Source organism: Brassica napus, chromosome C5 (assembly GCF_020379485.1).
Source record: "Brassica napus cultivar Da-Ae chromosome C5, Da-Ae, whole genome shotgun sequence".
NCBI lineage: Eukaryota > Viridiplantae > Streptophyta > Magnoliopsida > Brassicales > Brassicaceae > Brassica > Brassica napus.
Genome location: NC_063448.1, coordinates 34,827,661 through 34,844,490, shown reverse-complemented (window position 1 = coordinate 34,844,490; position 16,830 = coordinate 34,827,661). Strand labels below are relative to the sequence as shown.

The window sequence follows — 16,830 nt, the reverse complement described above, 5'->3', positions numbered from 1 at the left end:
CATGTCGAGCTTGACTTGCACTTCTTCCGTGTAATAGTTGCGGTTGGACATGTTACAGTTTTTATGTACTGGTGGCTTATTAGTACGCATAAATTTTCAGTAAAGAGCTCTGATCATCGATATTCAATTTCTTTTGAAACAGTTTAACCGCTTGAAACTCCGTCAATCAAATTGAGGGAGGGTAAAAGAATATGCTCACATATTTTTATTATGTTTGTAACCATCAGAGATACTCTCATGTAATATAGGAAAGATATTAGTCACCTATAACAAAGTAGTATATATAACTATTGTACATTCATTGATTCAATTAAGGAAAATTAATCAGACTTCTAACATTTTCACAAGCTAATAAGCAATATACAGAGAGACAGAGCGAGAGAGTATAGTACCTGAAGATAGGTTTGCTTCCAGAGATCTGGTTCAGTCTGTTTCTTAACAGATATGTTCTTGACATGAGAGAGAGAGAGAGAGAGAGAGAGAGAGAGAGAGAGAGAGAGAGAGTTATATTAGATATATAGACATTTCTAAACATTACGTTACGATAGATATATAGACATTTCTAAACACGACAATTTAGTAGTCGCATTTGTACTGTATAACATGATCATGTTATACAGTACAAATGCAACTACTAAATTGTTGTGTTTAGAAATGTCTAAATATCTTAGCATTCATATATATATATATATATATATATATATATAGAGTTATATTAGTCATCAAACTATTTAACATATATTTGAAAAAATGACTTTATATTTTTTTCAAAAAATATTTATATTTTGTATGTGAAATGAGATAATAATATACATGAATATATAAAATTTAAAGTTTGTACTTCAATTTTAATAGAATACTAGATCTCGACCCGCGCAACCGCGCATATTTTTGTTTTCACTTATTTTTATATAAATATTTTGTTTTCAATTATAAATTGGTATATATTATAATATATATGTGTCTATCAATTTTTAAAACATAAAAAATTTACTGTATATTTTTTTCATTAAATAGATTGTTTCAAACTTTCACATGTATTTGTATCTTCTTCTATACATATATTTTCGGATTATTATTTCATTATTAAAATCGTAACTATATATATAAAGATTAGTAAAATATTGTTTTATTGTCATATTCAAAGATATTGTAACATTTCACAAATTTAGAAAGTTTTTAAAAAATTAAACTTTTCGCTTCATAGATTTATATTATCGGTTAAATAATTAAACATTTAGTTTTTGTTTAATTTTTAAAATAAACTATATAGTTTAAAATTTGTTTTCATTGATTTAAGGTAGTAAAGATTAATCATTGTTAGATAATATGATTTTTTTTATTTAAAAAAATATTTACAATGTTAAAAGTTAACATCGACAAATATTTAAATATTTAGCATATAGAGGTATAATATTACAACATTAAATTATATCTATTTAATTTATACTATCTATAAATCCAATGGATCATCTATTGTTTAAATCTAATTATTGATAGCCCAATAAAAATTTATGGTAGGCCCAAAATTTAAATGATTAGATTAGATATTAAATGTAACATGAATTTCTATGAATAAGTTCATTAGGTCCATTTTTAAAAATCACACATGAATCAAGATTGTGACTTCTGTTTTAATATATAAGATATGTAAAAATTGGTTAGAGAAGTCGACAAAAAAAAATTGGTTAGAGAATAATCTGATTAGAAGATAATATTAAGTTTGGTAAGAGAATAATTTGATTTAAAATTAATTATTGTATTCTTATAATTCCAATATATATGTGTGAATAATATTAATCATCAAATTAGAAATGTCTATATATCTTATCATTCAAATATATATATGCGTGAGTTATATTAGTCATCAAACTATTTAACATATATTTGAAAAAATGACTTTATATTTTTTTCAAAAAATATTTATATTTTGTATGTGAAATGAAATAATAATATACATGAATATATAAAATTTAAAGTTTGTACTTCAATTTTAATAGAATATATGTAAAAATTGGTTAGAGAATAATCTGGTTAGAAGATAATATTAAGTTTGGTAAGAGAATAATCAGATTAAAAATTAATTATTGTATTCTTATAATTCAATTATATATGTGCGAATAATATTAATCATAAAATTAGAAATGTCTATATATCTTATCATACAAATATATATATATATATATATATGTGTGTGTGTGAGTTATATTAGTCATCAAACTATTTAACATATATTTGAAAAATGACTTTATATGTTTTAAGAAAACATTTATAGTTATATTTTGTATGTGAAATGAATTATTAGTATACATGAAAATATAGTATTTAAAGTTTTGATGTCATACTAAAAAAAATTCTGTTTAATTTTATTGTAAACCTTGATTATAGAATATTTCGATTAAGCAATAATGGTAAGTTTAGTTAGAGGATAATCTAAGAAAAAAATGATTTATTGTTAATTAATTAATAATTATGAAATAAGTGGTACAAATTGTAATTATTATAGTGAATGAATGGTTATTTTTAAAGGTAATCTTATATATTAAAATAGAAGTCATGACTTCTTTCATGTATGATTTTTTTTTTTTAATTTAGACTATCACTTAGAAACCTTATTAAATGTATTTTATTAAGACTAATAATACATAGAGTCTTTAAAATACTTTAATCATAATATCCTTTTATATCTTTTTATTTTAAATATAAATATATTTATTTTAAAATTCTAACAAATCTGTTTAAAAAGATTTTTACAAGATCTTCATTTTCGAAATTATATTTGAATATTTCACTAATTTCGCATAAAATAAATACAAAATAATTTTCAAATATGTTTTCTCATGAATATATTAATTTGCTTGATAACTAAATGCAAATACAATAAGATAAATATATAATAAGAAGTGAAAATACATACGGTTTTAAACAATTGATTAATTATAACATGTAAATTATAAATTTATTGTATTTGAAATAGTTATATTAAAATTTAAATATATGATTAACGTTAAAAATATATACCACTAATGTTTAAAAACAATAATTTATGTATAGAAAAGTAAAAAAAAACATTTGAGCGGGTTCAGTTTTAATTTAACAATACAGATGTTAATAACAAAACCAATCAAATCCTAACCGACGTTTTCTGAAACAATTATAAACCGGAGTATAATCAATTTGGCCGGTTAGAACATAAGATAACAAAATGTCAAGATGTCAATCTGACTCCCACCGAAGGTCGTTAAGTCATATTTTTCTTCTTGCAACCTCTTCTTCTTCTTCTCTCGCTCATTTGGGTTTTTGATTATACAGACGCGACCAGACCAGAATATATGGCGGTAGTAGGATCAGAGTCGCGGCGAACAGAGGTGTGCTGATCTCATCCATCTTCTCCCTTCTTTCGTTTCGTTAGAATAGGTGTTTCTATTTTCCGATTTTGTGAAATGATAATCGCAGATGAATTGGGCGACGATATGCTGCTCAGCCTTCTCCTGTCTCCAGCTCTACTGGGCACGTCTTGTCATTCGCAAATGGCTCAACGTTTCTTCCTTTGATTCCGATTATAGCGCCGATACTGACGACGACAGACTCTCCCTTTCCGGCAGCCAAGGTCAAACCTCATATCTATAAATTATTTCTTTTAAAAAAAAAAAGATTTAATGTGGCTGAAACTGAACCTGGTGTAACAGATTTTGATCCACGTAGCTCTGGTGCCACCAAAGATGATGATGATACTGATGGTATTGTTGATAACTCTCAGCTCTCTCAATTGTATATTCAGATTCCTTTTGCTTATACTTGAGACTTAATCTCAGATTGTCCGAAGCTTAGAAGACGCAATTCAGAAACTTTCAGGGTTCAGTATATTGACACACAAGCAGTCAGGTCTTTTCATTTCTCTGCTTTTTCATCTGTGCAAAAACAGCTTCTTTTGTTGCTTAGTGAGTCCCCCTGGTGTGTTATGTGGTTTTGATGTAGCCAGAATCTGTGCCGGGACATGGAATGTTGGAGGAAGAGTTCCACCTGCTGACTTGGATATCGATGGTTGGCTTGACACTCTTGAACCTGCCGACATTTATGTTCTTGGGTATTGTTTTGTTTTTTTTTTTTTTTTTTTTGGCTCTCATGTCTTTCACTTTAATTTAATTACAAATGGTGAGTCAGTTATGTATTCAGTCTTCAGGAAATCGTTCCCTTAAATGCTGGAAACATTTTTGGTATTGAGGATGCCCAGCCTGCTTCTGAATGGGAGAACATCATACGTGATGCTTTAGACCGAGTTCGACCTAGAAAGCCCAAGATTCTATGTCACAGTGATCCTCCCTCTCCCTCAATGTTTAAGCCATACAAAGAGGTCTCTCACAACGTACACGATATCGTAAGTGAAGAATCACTTACTAACATAGAAGTTTTGGATTCCACCAATGACAACGCATCACCATCAATGCAAATTAATAGTGATTCCCAAAGGGATGAAAGGTTTAGTTACAATGAAAGAGTTGGTCTGAGCTGGCCAGAACCTCCTTTAAAGCTGCTCAATCAATATGTCTTGGAAAGACGTGGTGGTGCCTTCAAGTCACTGAATCTGAGAAAACCAGCGTATCTAAGGATCGTGAGCAAACAGATGGTCGGAGTGTTTCTCACCGTCTGGGTTCGGAGGAGCTTGCGCAAGCACATAAGCAACCTTAGTGTGTCCACTGTTGGTGTTGGTATTATGGGATACATTGGTAACAAGGTCTTGATTTCTCTTAATAATTACTTGGCTCTTAATAATTTATTCCTAAGTTAGCAATAACTTAACGGTTTCTCGTGGTGTCACTTACAGGGATCTGTATCTGTGAGCATGTCAATCTATCAAACACCGTTTTGTTTCCTGTGCTCACATCTGTCATCAGGGGAAAAGGATACAGATCACCAGAAAAGAAACGATGATGTACGTGAAATTCACAGAAGAACGCTGTTTCATCCCCATTCTTCAAGTGCCAGTGTTCTTCCAAGAAGCATCCGTGATCATGAGTACGTTTTATTTCTCGGTTGATACAATCTCTCTCTCTTAGTTTATGGACATAACCAGATGAAGCTTTTGTAGAAGAGTAATCTGGCTGGGAGATCTGAACTATCGGATTAACTTGTCGTATGAGAAGACACACGAGCTTATTGCAAGAAAGGAATGGCAGAGGTTACTTGAGAATGACCAGGTACGTTTATTGCATTTGTTTACATAAATTTTAAATCACAGAGTCCTAATGTTTATGTTTTTCGAAGGTTACGTATTGTATTAAACCTTTGATATGTCTTATTATTTGGTAGCTTTCAAACGAAATGAGAAAAGGCAATGTATTCGAAGGATGGTCAGAGGGGGTTTTATGTTTTCCACCGACATACAAATACGAAATTGACTCAGAAAACTACATTGGAGATGACCCGGAATCAGGAAAACGTAGACCGGCCTGGTACTCTTTTCACACACTATGTTACAACATATTTTTGTTTAACGCACAGAAAGGTAAAAAAGTGAATGTGTGTGGATCAGGTGTGACCGCGTCATTTGGAAAGGGAAGGGAATGAAGCTTCTTAGTTACAGAAGGAATGAGATTAAGCTATCGGATCACCGGCCTGTCACAGCCACGTTCTTGGCCGAGGTTGAGGTTTTGTCTCCATGGAAACTGCAGCGTGCCCTTGCACTCACTTATGCCGAGATCCAAAGCCAGTTAGCTTGTAAGGTCGCCTAAAAACCCTCTAAGGTCAGATCAAATTTGTACAAACTCCCTCTTCTGTAAGAGGACACCACATTATTATTTGCAGTTTGTGTATTATCATTAGAGGAATGTATAATAGTGTGCAGGCGAGAAATACAGATAATATTTGAAGATAAGAAACTCGCATTTCATGTAGATATATTTCATTTTGCTTCACCTTCATGATGAACGCAAGTTATGATTATTAGGATCTGTTCTTGTTTATCCGTTGAATTGTAGGCATCTAATTATGAAACAGAGAGGAATAACCAGTTAATAGAAACAAAAATAAACCAGTGGTTTCACATCCTCACTTTATCTCTGGCACCCCGAGACGTGATCTTTCTGTCTTTAACACATTATGCGTGAAGAAGATGCAAGAAACGAAACAACACCAGCCACCTCCGGTTGGGTGTGTCACACTGGTTTTGGCCTCCTGCCAATCCAAGGAGTATCAGGGGCGGAGGTAAGGTAGTGCAAGAAGAGTGGGGTCAGCTGATCCCACTATTTTTTAAAATATATTTGTTTTTGTTCCGAGAAAAATTTAGATTGATCCTATTAGAAAAAAAAATCTGACCCTAATACAAAACGTTTTTTGGCTCTGCTAAGAGTATGATAGTGACGGGGGTTTGGTGGCAGGCAAATTAAATAGAGGATTAAGGCAATCAGGACTGCTTGGGTCCGTCAATAGTGGTTAGTTAAGGGTGTTTCAAATTAAATTAGGGAGTTTTGGGTGTTTCAAATTAGGTGGGTTTAGTTTCAAATTAAATGGAAGATTTTAGGGTGTTTTAGTTTTAGTGGGACTTAGGTGAGTTTTGAAATTATTTGGGTGACTTTGATGAAATTTTAAAAATACAAATACAAATTTTTAGGTGATTTGATAAGATATTTTGTAGATTTTAAAGTTGTTTTTTTTTTTTTTGAACAAGTAGATTTTAAAGTTGTTAAGGTGATTTGAAAGAGAAAAATAATAGTTTTGGTTAAAAAAACTTTTCTCTTACGGGTTTATGTACCTAGTCATTACGAATATGCATAAACAAATCAAACTTGGCCATTAACGTATATTACAATATATTACAATCACTTATGCCGAGATCCAAAGCCAGTAAGCTTGTAAAGTCGCCTAAAACCTCTCTTAGGTCAGATCAAATTTGTACAAACTCGGTCTTGTGTAAGAGAATACCACATATTCAAATTGTATATTCTCATTAGAGAAATGTATAATAGTGCGCAGGCGAGAAATACAAATAATATTTGAAGATACGAAGACCGCATTTCATGTAGATATATTTCATTTTGCTTCACCTTCATGATGAAGGCGAGTTATTATCATTAGGATCTGTTCTTGTTAATCTGTTGAATGGTAGGCATGTAATTATGAAACAGAGAGGAACAACCAGTTAATAGAAACAACATCAAACAACTGGTTTCATATCCTCACTTTATCTCTGGCACACCGAAGATGTGATCTTTCTGTCCTTAATATATTATGCGTGAAGAAGATGCAAGAAACGAAACAAAACCAGCCACCTCCGGTTGGGTGTGTTATTGAGAAGAAGAATCATGAATTCTTAAAGAAGACTTAACCCATCCACGGCTCCCCATCCAAGCTTAATCATTCGCACCGAGCTATCTTCACGGTAACCCATCCACATCATCGTATCCAATAGACCGTTGGAGACTGAATCTCAGAGAAACAAATGAAGAAGAAAGTGTTTTGTGGTTAAACTGTAACTGTAGAAATTTTACTGTAGAATTTAGGTTGTAGCATTTTTTGATTTAGCTCTAAGTGATGTAGCTTTAAAATTGATTACTACAACAATATATTTTCTACGGCCAAAAGGATGAGGCATTAGAAAATAAGGCTTTTACAACCATTCTTTTTTATTTTTTGGCTGTAGCTTTTAAAAACAAGATAAAGCATGATTGGTGATTTAAAAGCTGTAGATTAATATTAAAGCTAAAGTCAGCTCATACAGTCCAATCAATCACCCCCAACATCATACATTATTTATAATCAATCTAGATCTTATCCTCTAGCACACCTCAGCACATGATCCAAGACGGTCGAATCTATTTGTTGTGGTCACACAATGAGCTGACATTGCAGCCGTTGGAGTAGTACTATGCTTTTGTGTTGGACGTTGATCATATCCTTGGCTTTAGCTGAAACACATTGACTGGGCTGAGAGTTGATCTTTGTTGTGGGCTTTTTGGTTTGATGTGAGGCTTCATTTAGAGATCTATCAAGCATGGGCTTTATGTTGTTAATACTCCCCCTCAAACTTGGAGTCAGAGGAAGGGAGACACCAAGTTTGGCTCGCAGTTTGAAGAACGGTTCCCGAGCAAGAGACTTAGTAAACACATCTGCTAGTTGTAATGAAGCACACATGTGTTTAACCTCTAAAGCCTTGAGCGCCACTCTTTCCCTGACATAGTGATAGTCTACATCAAAGTGCTTTGTTCGCTTGTGGAACATAGGATTGACAGACATGCAAACTGCTTAGAGATTGTCACACAACAGCAAAGGCGTTACTTGTTGTTGCAAACCCATGACCTTGAGAAGATTCTGCAACCACACAACTTCAGACGCAGCTAATGACATTGTTCTATAATCTGCTTCAGTTGAGGATTTGGACACAGTCTCATGTCTTTTATATGCCCATGATATCAAATTAAAACCGAGCAGAGTACATAACCCTTCAGTCGATCTTCTTGTCTCCTTACAACCGGCCCAATCACTATCACTGAAGTCTTGATGCTGATGCCCATCTCTGATGTTCCCTTAACAAACTGAAGTCTCCTTTTCAGGAGTTGGAAATCAGACTTGGCAGGTGAGTGCATACATTGACATATATAGTTGACAGAGAACTGCAGATCCGGCCTTGTAAGAGTTAGATACTGCAGCTGTCCTTCAATGCTTCAGAAATAAGATGGCTCAGAGAAGAATTCATCTTGTCTTGTGACTGAATCAAGCTTTAAAAGAAGTGGCGTCGGCATGGGGGCGCAATCTGCCATTCCTGCAGTAACAAGAAGGGCCACTGCATATTTTGACTGATTCAGAAACAGACCTTTAGTATCCTGATGGACTTGTATTCCAAGAAAGTAGTGGACAGAACCCATATCCCTCATTTTGTTTACTGTATTAAGACTCACCATCAACTTGCCAAGCAAAGTGTTGTTGTTTCTTGTCAGAATCATCTCATCAACATAGAGGAAAATATATATGACATATGTTCCTTGGTGATAAATGAATAGAGATGGATCAGGAAAGCTGCATTCGAAGCCAAACTCAAGCAGAAAATCACTGAACTTGTCAAACCAGGCTCTCGTTGTCTGTTTCAAACCGTGTATAGCTTTCTTGAGTTTGCATATATACCCTGGTCTGCTTGAATCTTCATAGCCAGGAGGCTGAGTCATGTAAACCGTTTCCTCTAAATCCCCATGCAAAAATGCATTTTTTGAACATCTAGTTGCTTCAGCGACCATCCTATTGTTACTGCAACATGGAGGACGGTTCTGATTGTTGATGTACACACCACATGACAAAATGTCTCAATGTAATCATATCCTTCTTCCTGTTGATTGCCTCTGGCCACAAGTCTTGCTTGGAGTTTCAACACAGTACCATATGCATTCAACTTTTTCTTATAGATCCAACCACGATCTACTGGTTTTTGACCTTCCTCTGGTGGTACAAGCTCAAAGGTTTCTGTTTCTTCCATGTTTTCCATCTCAACATCCATAGCAGCTGTCCATCTTGGGTTTTTCAAGACTGCTTTCACTGACTTTGATTCTGTATAATCACTCTTAACAGTCACCAAAGCATAACAAGGATTTGGTTTAATAATACCATCCTTTGCTCTGGTTCTCATAGGATGAGTTATTTGTTCCTCTGGAGATTCATGTTCCTGCACCTGTAGACCAACTGTTTCCGGAGAACCAATGTTTGGAGTACTGTGACCTGAAGATGCAGAAACTGAGCTTGGAGCTGGAGATTGATCAGCTTGCTACTGTTGGGGCTGAGACTGAGCTTGTGTCGAACTGTCTGAGTACTTTCTAGGAATCAGATCTTCTTCAGAAGTCATCACATGCTTTTGAGCACCACTCTTGGTTATGTAAGTAGAACACCAAGAATAGAGTAATGGTGAAGTGGTGTCTCGATGATATTTGCTATACATATTAGAAAAGGAAAGTCATGTTCGTCAAATAAAACATGCCTGCTAATAAAAACCTTTCCAGTTGGAGGATAATAACAACGGTATCCTTGAAACTTCTCATTGTAGCCTAAGAACACACATAGTAGGGACTTAGGATCCAATTTGTTTGTCATGTAAGGGAGAAGATACGAAAAGCATTTTCAGCCAAATACACGAAGAGCAGTATACGCTGGTGTGTGACCATTTAGAACTTCAAACGGACTCTTGTTTTCTGACATCACTGAAGAAGGCAAGAGATTACCAATAAACACAGAAGTGAAGAACGCTTCAACCCATAGCTCTTGAGGAACTTTTCTATGAAACAACATAGTAAGCGCCAACTCAGTTAAATGTATGTGCTTCCGTTCTGCCAGACCGTTCTGTTGCGGAGTATGTGGACACGACACCAGTTGTTGAATTCTAGAAGCAGCGAGATGAGTGAGGAACTGCCTACTGATGAACTCTCCACCTCCATCACACTGAAACTGTTTTATCTTCTTCTGTAGTTGGTTTTCAACCATGTTTTGAAACCTTATGAACTCTGAATAGAAATATGAGTTCTGCTTTCATCATGAATGAAATCTGCTCCAAAGTACATGCAATTTTCAAACAAAACAACACAATCAGTCTATAAATCTTGTAATTGTAAAATATGTTAGCTAACGTTTAAATTATTTGAAAATAATGATGTTGTATTTAGAATGGTCAGATTATATGTATAATTTTTGTTACACTTCACTAAGCCACAAATATATCCTTGGTTGGTCTTGTGTTATTACAATGGCTATAATAAGATTAATGAATGTGTATTATAACATGACAATACAGATCTGGTTTATAACATTAATATGAAGAAAATAATTTTTTTTTTTTGGACGTCAAACGGCTGATCTATTACTCAAGCTTGAGGTGGTCTGGAGAACCAGACCGGAATAGAATAGCCAATGTAATACAGGTCCCTGTGATAGGATCTTGCTATCTTAGCTAAACAATCAGATGATACATTTTCAAAACGAGGAATAAAAACAATCGAGAAGTCTGGAAATCTGCTCTTCAGCTTATGTAGCTCATCTAACTCAGTGGAGAAGTTGGGCCATGCTCCTGGGTCTTGAATCATTGAGATTAGATCCTTACAATCGGTGCCAAAAGCCTGACACGTCGACAGTTGAAGCATGCATTCCATCGCCCATATAAGGGCATCGAGTTCCGAATGAAGTGGTGAGATTCTTCGTCGCTGGTTTCTTGCTCCCAATAGCTAAGTTGTTCCTCCTGAGGTTTTCATTGTCCATCCATAACCACTGAAGAATGCGTCATGTGTCCATGAGCCATCTATTAGGCATCTCTCAGAACTTGCTATCTTGTCAGGGGTTGTTGTAACTGTCTGTTCTTCTTCTTCTTGTTTCATGTTTGCTTCAAACCAAGCATGACATTCTGATTCAGCATGTCGGATAGTTTCCAAAGGGTCCCTGTCTATTCCTCTGAATAGTTTATCATTCCTCGCTTTCCAAATCAAGAAAATAATTTTGTATCGTATTAAAAATGTGTTTTATAACCGGATAATACATCATATGTTCGAGTTGGGTTACTAGAAGAAATGGAATAATATGTATGTGTGAGTTTTAACCGGATATTAGAAATTAATCTTGTGTACATACTCGATTGGTCTTCTGTTATTACAAAAGAAACAGTAATATTAATAATGTATATTATAACCGGATAATACATTGATTATCCGGATTATAACAGTAATATCCATACAATACTATTTGTATCTGAAATATGAATGTGTATTATAATATCCACAAAATAATAAGTAATAAATATTGGCGGTATACCGGATGTTATATATTATACATATAAAACTTTTTCGTATCAGAGAATGAATGGGATGATAATGTGTTATAATAATACTTATAATTTATCATAGCGAGAAAAAAAATAAAGAAAAAAATATACCTACAAGAAAAAGAATATTGATATAGAATTACGAGAAAGAATATTTTTAAGAAAAAATAAGAGATATCTATTACAAATGATTGAATAGGTCATTTGTATAGGAAGAAAAAAGAAGAAGTTGATGTATATCATAGTAACAGTAGGCTCTACATAATTATATTCACATGGTTTTATCAAATTCGGTTAAGACATTTGGAATAAAAAGCTATTTTCGATTTTTCATAACAAATAATATATAGTGCAACTGGGTGAATCTAGTCTTTTCTTGAAATAAGCAACTCACACACACTCCCTTTTCAAAAAAAGATTAATACACCAAAGACTACACTTAAATATTACGAATGTTTGGAATTCATATAGTGCAAAGAAACATTGCTTTTGTTAATTTGAACTGAAGAGCGATCTAAAATCGGTCTATTTTCGATATTATATCCATAGTTAGTGCATTCATCATAATTAGAAGCTCCAGTTCTATATCAAGCTCACAATCCATACCGTTACTAGTATCAATATCGTTATCATCATCAATTCGAACTCGATCATTATTCGAAGGGATAGTAATCCTTTTTCTGTGCAATAGAGATAGTTAACTTTTAAACTGAAATACTCGAAAAACTAAAATACTCAACCTGAACTCGAATGGGGTATCCGATCTCAGAGCATGATTAACCCACAAACCCATTTGGGTCACTTAATCATTATTTTAGTAATTAAATGTAATTAAGAACCTTAGTTAAGAAACACCTTGACTTTGGGCTCCAATGGTAGTCTCTTATTTAGGGGTTCTTAAAAAAAAATAATAAACATTTTTTAATTAAAGATAAAATTTATTTATTAAATAAAAAATTATAAAAGATAACATTTTAAACATAGATTAAAAAAAACATAAAAACAAAGATTATTAAACTAAACGAGAATAATTTGAAAGAAACATCCAAGCTCAGTTGTTGTCTTCACCACGTCCAAATTTACGCCATATATGTTCAACCAAATCAGCTTTCAGTTGTTGATGCATTTGTTTATCACGAATTCTAGTTCGAACACCCATCATATTGGCGATATTTGTAGGCATATCTGTAGAATACGTGAGATCGACATGTGAACTTCGGGTGTCTTCTCCTTGTTGGAACTCTGAAACATCAAATTGATTATATTCATCTCGTTCGTCATCTACTATCATATTATGGAGTATGATACATGCTCTCATAATATTCTCAATTTTGGCTTTATCCCCAAAAAGTGCTGGATTTTTAACAATGGCAAAGCGAGCTTGCAAGACTCCAAAAGCACGCTTGACATCTTTTCGGACAGCTTATTGATGTTGAGCAAATAAAACCGCTTTCGGACCTTGTGGTATTGGAATAGATTGGATAAAAGTTGCTCATTTCGGATAAATACCGTCGGTGAGATAGTAAGCCAAATGATACTCTATTCCATTGACAGAGAAAGTGACTTGCGGAGCTTGACCTTTTATTAGGTCATCAAAAACAGGTGAGAGATGAAGAACATTGATATCATTTAAGGTACCTAGAGGTCCAAAAAACGCATGTCATATCCATAGATCATACGAAGCAACCGCCTCTAAAACGATTGTGGGTTTTCCCGAACCACGTGAATATTGAACTTTCCAAGCGGTGGGACAATTCTTCCACTCCCAATGCATACAATCGATGCTTCCTATCATCCTAGAAAATCCACGATGTTCACCAATATCAAGTTGACGTTGAAGATCAGCCGGTGTTGGTCTTCTTAGGTACTCCTCGCCGAATAAATATATTATTCCTTCCACAAAATGTTCCAAACATGACCGAGTAGTAGTTGCACCGAGTCAGATGTATTCGTCAACAGTATCAGCCGCACCACCATATGCCAAGAGACGAATGACTAATGTACACTTTTGAAGTGGAGAGAGACTAAGCCTTCCGAGACAATCTTTCTTTTGTCGAAAGAATTCAACTTCATTGGAGAGTCGATCAACAATATGCATGAACAATGGCTTGTTCATTCTAAATCGTCGTCGGAATAGATTTTCAGGATATGTTGGAGCATCACTAAAATAATCATTCCATAAGCGTAGATCGCCTTCTTCACGATTTCTTTCAATATAAACTCTTTTTTTCTTTCTTTTCCTTTCTTCTTCATTATCACCAATGGAAATTTTTTCAAATGTTTGATCAAAATGTTGATCAAAATGTTGATCAAAATATTGATCAAAATACTGATCAAAAATTTCATCATTCACTCCCTCGAAAATGTTAAGAGTAGAAGATGCTATATATGTGATAAAAATGTAGAAAGTGTTTATGATTTATTTTTGAATAAAATTGGAACTTGTTTGATGACTTTGTGAGAAAGATATAAGTATTGGTTTCAGTTTCTTGAGAGATTGATGACTGTGCACCCTCGTCACACTTCTTCCTTTTAGAGCTTCTCTCGGTTTTAGAAGTAGAAAATCACACCATTTCTGGTCATTGTGCAGCTCTTTCCATGCATGCTCAAGGGTAAATGTCTTGTTATGGTTGTTGAAGAAAATTTCATGAGCAAGCTTGAGCACATCATTCTCATTCTGGCCGCTGCTTTTCTCTCTGGTTGCAGCTTCATACGCTCCACAAAACTTGCCTACAAGATCATTGATCTTGTGCCAACGCTGCTTACAGTGACTTGGCTCCCTGTGTTCACAACTGGCCAGCTTCGGACTTGCAGCAAAGTATGCGGCGATTCTCTTCCAGAAAGCATCAGACTTCTGCTCATTCCCCACAATAGTGTCTTTGCTCGTGTTTAACCACGAGCTGATGAGCACTACGTCCTCGGTTGGTGTTCATGTCCTTCGTTCTTTACGTTCTGCAGGAGAGTCTTCACCAAAAAGAGGCAGTTGTGATGAAGATACTTCGCCACTTTCTTGTCCTAAACCGAAGAAAATTTCTTGTTGACTATTTAGAAGGTCAACAAAATTTGAATTGTGGTTATTATATGGATAGGAATCCATACCCGACAATTACAAAGAAGAGAAGGCGAGCATAAAGAGAAGAAGGAAGAGAAGAGAAATGTTTAAGAGATGATAAGATAAAGAAGAAGGAGATGTGTTTAATAGAGGAGAAGAGAAGAGCAACCAACATAAAGACTTGACATATATCTATAACACATTCATGACAAACACAACATCGATTTCTATCTACACATAACCATCACAACCTACCAAATCAACTTCTATTTATTACCTGATCTAACACTAAATAAAACATTTATTACCGAGGTTCAACCATAACCAGTATCACAAGACTTTAATCAATTGAACAGAAGAGACATAAATGTATTACATGTGTTGTTCTTCTCCTCTTTTTGTTTGACGAACCACGTTAGTGACTCCGGATGATCAAACCGTTCTTCAATCTCAAGAATCTATAACAGAACATAAACATATCAAAAGGAATCACAGGATTTATATATTAAATTGAACAAAACCGTTCTTCATTCTCATGAATCTAGATCATTCAACCAAGCCACCTAACGAGAAGCTACTAAACCAATAAGAACTGAAAGTAATACAGATGATGATGATTGAACCTTCAGTTTGCAGAGAAGAACGATTATCTTTGAAGAGATTATGAATCTCCCTTCAATGGACTTTCATCTGCAATTAAAGAACACACAATTAACTTACAAACCGCTTGAGAATAACAAGAAGAACATAATCTAAAACATTTATAAACCTTTCGATTGGACTGAGCCAATTGAGGATTCAAAAAAACCCATAAAATTTCAGAGCTTTACCTTTCTATTCTAATGAGCACCAACCGTCGATTTCCGTCGTCGTCGAGGAGAGCCACCACCGATTTGCTTCGTCGTCGAGGAGAGGAACCCACGATTTTCTTCACTTCGTTGAGGAAAGGAACCGCCGATTCGATTCGACTGAGCAGCATCTGATGAGTTTCGTCGTTGTCGAGGACAGCCATCGCCTTGTTGCTTCGTCGTCGAAGATTGCGCACACGATTGTCTCGGCTTTGTCGAGGAGAAACCGACGGTTTTCATCGTCAATGAAAAATGTTTTCTTTCTCCCCTCGTATTCTCTTCCCTAAAGCGTAGCTACGTGATGCGTGTCCAACAAGATGCGTCTCTTGTATCGCTTAATTAAGCGACGTTGCTTAAAGTAATTCCCTTTTTTTCTTTTTCTTTTTAAATCCTAATAATGCATTAAGAGCCTCCTAAGAGACATCAATAATCATGGTCTCAATCATGCAAATTGATAGGCTATATATTAGTGAATAAAGTGCTTTTCTTAAGCGTAAGAAATATTATGCAACTCACTTCACTTCCCCAACTTGATTAGAGCTAAGAAATCTCGACTATTACAACCCGACGAGATGACTTGACTCAGATCACACCTCTCGTAGAGACAATGGGAGGCAAACAAGAGCCCGCCAACGCGAGCACGAAATTGGAATCAATGGCGGTGAAGAAGACCACCCCATATCTGCTCAATGCTCTCTCTTTCAAATCCCTGAAATTGAAAACAAAGCAGCAAGAGCTACTGATTCGTGTCTTCATCCTCGGTCTAGTCTACGTACTAGCCTTCATTGCTCGTCTCTTCAGCGTCCTCCGTTACGAATCCATGATCCACGAGTTCGATCTCTATTTCAACTACCGCACGACGCTCTTTGTTTGAACCGAGACTGTCAATAAACTAGTAAAGAGAAAAGGACGAGTTCTCGTCGGTGGGTCAATACAAAAACGTGTTTTATTAGATCAAGTGAACGCTCAGTCGTATTACAAGGAGGGGAAAACAAGGAAATGAACCGGCAAAAGCAGGTTTGCCGGAGAATACAAGTTTGTGAGAATAAGATGTAAAACCCCAGTTTCTAGCCGAAAGTAAGTGTGTGGTGATTTGCGGATCCCTTCATCGTTGTCTCTCCTCCTCCTTTTATAGACGGTCTTCTGTT

The 16,830-nt window shown here is 34.9% G+C and overlaps 1 protein-coding gene across 3 annotated transcripts; it reads left to right on the top strand.

Annotated features, from left to right (window-relative positions):
* Window positions 1-3,212: 3,212 nt before the first annotated feature.
* Window positions 3,213-5,943, top strand: LOC106451814 (type I inositol polyphosphate 5-phosphatase 1). Of its 3 annotated transcripts, none has more exons than XM_022703672.2 (10): window positions 3,213-3,368; window positions 3,457-3,610; window positions 3,690-3,740; window positions 3,816-3,885; window positions 3,983-4,087; window positions 4,177-4,735; window positions 4,826-5,016; window positions 5,090-5,198; window positions 5,311-5,453; window positions 5,534-5,943. In XM_022703672.2, the coding sequence occupies exons 1-10, from the start codon at window positions 3,333-3,335 to the stop codon at window positions 5,730-5,732; spliced, it is 1,617 nt and encodes a 538-aa protein (XP_022559393.1). In that variant the 5' UTR covers window positions 3,213-3,332; the 3' UTR covers window positions 5,733-5,943. The 3 variants fall into 3 exon arrangements, with proteins under 3 accessions (XP_022559393.1, XP_022559394.1, XP_048613595.1); XM_022703673.2 differs by having other exon boundaries at window positions 3,281-3,368; window positions 3,979-4,087; XM_048757638.1 differs by lacking the exon at window positions 3,213-3,368 and having other exon boundaries at window positions 3,406-3,610; window positions 3,979-4,087.
* The last annotated feature ends 10,887 nt before the right edge of the window (window positions 5,944-16,830 follow it).

Excerpts from the sequence above, each read along its gene's own strand:
- LOC106451814 (XM_022703672.2), top strand. The coding sequence starts at position 3,333 with ATGGCGGTAGTAGGATCAGAGTCGCGGCGAACAGAG. Across the intron at positions 3,611-3,689 it reads CTCCCTTTCCGGCAGCCAAG|ATTTTGATCCACGTAGCTCT; the intron begins GTCAAACCTCAT and ends CTGGTGTAACAG. Across the intron at positions 5,199-5,310 it reads GGTTACTTGAGAATGACCAG|CTTTCAAACGAAATGAGAAA; the intron begins GTACGTTTATTG and ends ATTATTTGGTAG.